A 4,276-nucleotide genomic window follows, 5' to 3' on the forward strand; every position below is an offset into this window, starting at 1 on the left:
TTTTGTCCCGTTTAATCAACTACGATTATCCTTAATTGAAAATAAAGGAAGGGAATTCAAATAAATCTTAGACACTTCTACTTAAACAGTAACATGTTTGGTCATTAACTGCACACACACAAAAAAGGTTTTCTAACTGTTAGGGGAAAAGTTTTTCTGCCCAAAGTTCAGTTCAGATGCATAAAATGTGGGATTTGACCCTGACGTCTGTGAGCCGCTTCACTCGAACACGAAGCTAAACGGTGAGTCTGGAGCGTCAGAAGTCGGAGTCGTCTGTCGCCGAGTTATCAGCACCGGCGGAGACTTCAAAAGTCTGCAGGCGGCTTTCATTAGCCTTCTGCTCAGTCATCTTCTTCTTGTTGTGGTTTCTGATGTGCACGCTCAGACCGCGCTCAGTCATTTCGTAGATCTGACACTTGGCGCAGTAGTACGGCGACACCCCGACGTGCCGGAACTGGTCGGCGAGGTACGACACGAGCGTCTTGAAGCCTTTGTTGCAGATGTCACAGCGCGGGATAACACCTGGATGCTCCTTCTCCAGGTGCTTCTTCAGGCCCCACCTGGACCCTTTGAACCCCTTCTTCTCCTCCGTGCCGGCTTCCTCCTCGGCTGCGCAGAGGCGGCAGACGAACACGGCGTCCTGGTTGGCGTGGCGCCTCGTGTGCGCGTCGAGCTCGATCTGAGTGCGGAGTGACTGCTGGCAGGAGTTGCAGAAGAACGTCTTCTTCCCCTCCATGTGGTGCATCTGCTTTAAATGCACCGCCAGCCCAGACGCCCTCTTGAAAAGCTTACCGGGCGGCGGGCACATCGTGCACACCAGTTTCTTACCTGAGCCCGAGTTCATCTCCATCACATCGCTGTAATCCTCTCCCAGCGCCAGCACGCTCGTATTGCTCACCGTGAACTCTTCGCTTTTGATCTCCTCTTCCTCGGTTACCAACCTCCTCTTCTGGCTCACCTGAGGTCGCAACCTCGCCGGTCTGGACGGCAGCAGAGCTCCGGGGTTCTCGCTGACCACCGGAGTTTTAACAATCGGCTCTTTCGCTGGGAGCGACCGATCTACGGACATCGTGAACTGGTAACTCTCCCCCTCCTCTTCAGGGTTTGAATACTCGATGACGTAGACGCCGTCATCGTCATCCTCTCCCACGACCTCGTCCTCTGCAGGCAGCGAGCACTCCACCTCGTAGAACACCTTCCCGTCGACGTGCGACTCCTCTTCAGCGATGTGAGTGTCGTCTATTCTCACGACTGTTATCTGGTCCATCCCACCGGCGCCATCCCAGTTTTTGTTTCCGGCCATGACCGAGGATGATGATGCTTTTCCTGCACCTCCGCTTTGAACGGTCGACTGCTTGGAAGCCGTCTGAAAGGAGAAAAATGTATTACATACGCAGCAAACAGATAAAATACTACAGAATGAAGGCATAAAAAGTCTTTCTGAGATATATCAATAAATCAATACCATATACACAGTATTTCCTGACAGTAAATATTGGTTTGTGACTGGCGTCCTCGTTCTGCTCGGCGTGGCAGCTCATGAAACAATCCTCCACCTGCATCACATCCTGGTTAGAGAGCAGCTCCATCTCAAAGAGCAGAACAAGGACTAACATCACCCAAGACGGTGAAGTCAAAGTCAGTCTGACCACAGGATCAGAGTCTGGCAGTCACAGCAAAAGCACTCTGATCAGCCTATTGTTGGAAAAACGGGAGACAGGAAGGGCCGATGCAAGTTTGTCAATAGTGAATCAACTTTCAAAATAAGAGCATATGGGAATATGTGATAGTGAACTGACTGAGATGCTGTCTGAAATTGATAAAACAATAAAAATAAATCTCAAAACACACCTGAGTGGTGTGCTAGCTTGGAACATGCTGGACTCATAACAGATCATTTTGTGTGGAAGAATACTCCTATAATGTGTGAAAGGCCCCTTTATATGAGAGCGCACTCAGAGCCTCAAGGACAAAGTCTGGTTTAGCAGAGAAAGTCGATAACTGCCCTTGTGACACCCCTCATCTCTGACTCGGGGTTTATAGGTAAACTTTCTTCATCCCTCTGGGCAGCCCACCAAAGTCTACGTGTGAAAAACACTTAACATTTATTCATAAATACTAAATATTATCCAAGTTTTATTTTTGTTTGGAGTGACCAGGATGGAAAGACTTAGAAATAAAAAGATCAGAAGGAGAAGTTAGACACACGAGCCTGAGGTGGTTTGGACATGTGCAAAGGAGGAGAAAGGATGTTGAAGATGGAGCTGCAAGGGAGGAGGAAGAGAGGAAGACCTCAGAGAAGAATCATGGATGTAGTGGAGGAGGACATGCAGGCAGTTGGTGACACAAAGGAAGATCCCAGGGATGGGGTGGGATGGAGCAGCTGAAAGATGTAGGTCTGCACGGTGATGGAGCTGAATTTGAGTAAAAGCAGTTCCACTCAGCAGGAAATATATTATTAATTAATGATTAATGAATATTAATATTACATGTCCAGGTATTTGTTCGTAGTTTTTATCTGTACATGCTTGTATGCTACTCATTCATTGATGCAGGTAAGCATTAACATATAAATAGACAATAAACAAGAGAATTATTGTTCATAATACAATTATTATATTATTATATACATGTACAATAACTACTTGTATTATTTACAAAATCTGTAATTGTGTTTATTATGTCAAATAATCATTTGTGATTACAGTAAGTATTTTACTGTTTATTTATGTAACTGCACAGCTCTTGCCCATAATTCATGCAATTGCCATTAAGACCATTTTTTCTATTATAATATTTTAATTTTCACATACATGTAGATTATATTAGCTACTATTATAATTTTTCATTATAATTTTGTATTCCTTTTTTTATAAGTGCACGTTTAAATGTTTATTTTGATCATTCCTGTTATAACAAGACTTCCATTCAAAATGTTCTGTTTTAAGTAGAAGTGAGACGTGAGCAGCGATACTTCACATTTTAACGAAACATTTTTTCTCTAATAAATAATCCGCCACGACCTATTTTTCTGCTCAAGTCTTTTCTGTTTATTCTTTTAAATAACAGCAAGAATAGAGTCAACATTCAGCACGACCCTGCAGCCGAAGTCAGCCATCACAACCATTAGCTTAGCAACGAACAGCTAATCAGTAGATAGAGGCAGCTCTGAGGTTCAGATTTCTCCACTATGAACTAGTTGGCTCTTTAACATTAAAGGAAAAGAGTTGAACTGCATGCACAAATGTTCAGGTACAGCTAATCGTTCACCTTTAATCGATGCAGATGGTCAGATTTCCTGCAGAAAGCTAGCTGAGCCACAAAAAGAAAACACACAAAAAGACGTGTGTTTTCTTTCAGGACAAACTAACGAGCTGAAAACACATGACAGAGCGCCCCCTGGAGCCCTGGATGTACTTTAAAAGTACCAGCAGTCAGCGAAAAACAGTTCAGTAAAAAACTGTACAACAGAACGATATTGTACGATAAGATACAAGTTACCCTAGAAGGGACTCAGTTACGTGTAAACTAATAAATAAAGTCACATAAAATGAGCTTAACAAGTTAAAATGTCATATAATAATAAATATAAAAAAATAAACATTTGTAATTTAGTAAGGAGCTCGGGGTAAATTTAAAAATAACAATTAAATTAAAATGGAATAAAAATGAGTAAAGGAAACAACAGAATAGCCCTCAACATTAAAAAAATCAATAAAAAACTAAAAGAAGATTGGAAATAAAATACAATAAAATTTAATAAAATATAATTTTAAAAAAATCATAATTTAAATGGTAAATGGTAAATGGCCTGTATTTATATAGCGCTTTTCTAGTCCCTAAGGACCCCAAAGCGCTTTACACATCCAGTCATCCACCCATTCACACACACATTCACACACTGGTGATGGCAAGCTACATTGTAGCCACAGCCACCCTGGGGCGCACTGACAGAGGCGAAGAAGCTCCACATGTTAAGGTACATGTAAGAAAAATATTGAAATAATGTTTTTATAAAATAAAATAAAACGTAAGAATGTGAATATAAATCAATACATTAATAGCTGAAGAAAATAAAACAGCCACAATAAAAATGTTTTTTAACTGTATGATAATAATGTAAAAATTGAACATAAGCAATAAGAATTACTACTACAACGGTACTTTTACATTTATTAGAGGTGAATTTCGTCACTGTTGCTTCTTTACTGAAAGAAGCGCTTTGTCTCTGTAACAATGCCCTGTTCCAATAAAGTACTGAGGTTTTGAATATCCT

At 41.4% G+C, this 4,276-nt stretch overlaps 1 protein-coding gene across 2 annotated transcripts; it reads right to left on the reverse strand.

Annotated features, from left to right (window-relative positions):
• Positions 1–3,369, reverse strand: LOC113029488 (myoneurin). Of its 2 annotated transcripts, XM_026180377.1 has the most exons (3): positions 3,271–3,369; positions 1,466–1,695; positions 1–1,366 (listed from the first exon to the last, which is right to left on the reverse strand). In XM_026180377.1, the coding sequence occupies exons 2-3, from the start codon at positions 1,466–1,468 to the stop codon at positions 257–259; spliced, it is 1,113 nt and encodes a 370-aa protein (XP_026036162.1). In that variant the 5' UTR covers positions 1,469–1,695; positions 3,271–3,369; the 3' UTR covers positions 1–256. The 2 variants fall into 2 exon arrangements, with proteins under 2 accessions (XP_026036162.1, XP_026036163.1); XM_026180378.1 differs by lacking the exon at positions 1,466–1,695.
• Positions 3,370–4,276: the final 907 nt, after the last annotated feature.

The sequence above is a fragment of the Astatotilapia calliptera genome, chromosome 9 (assembly GCF_900246225.1).
Source record: "Astatotilapia calliptera chromosome 9, fAstCal1.2, whole genome shotgun sequence".
Taxonomy (NCBI): Eukaryota; Metazoa; Chordata; class Actinopteri; order Cichliformes; family Cichlidae; genus Astatotilapia; species Astatotilapia calliptera.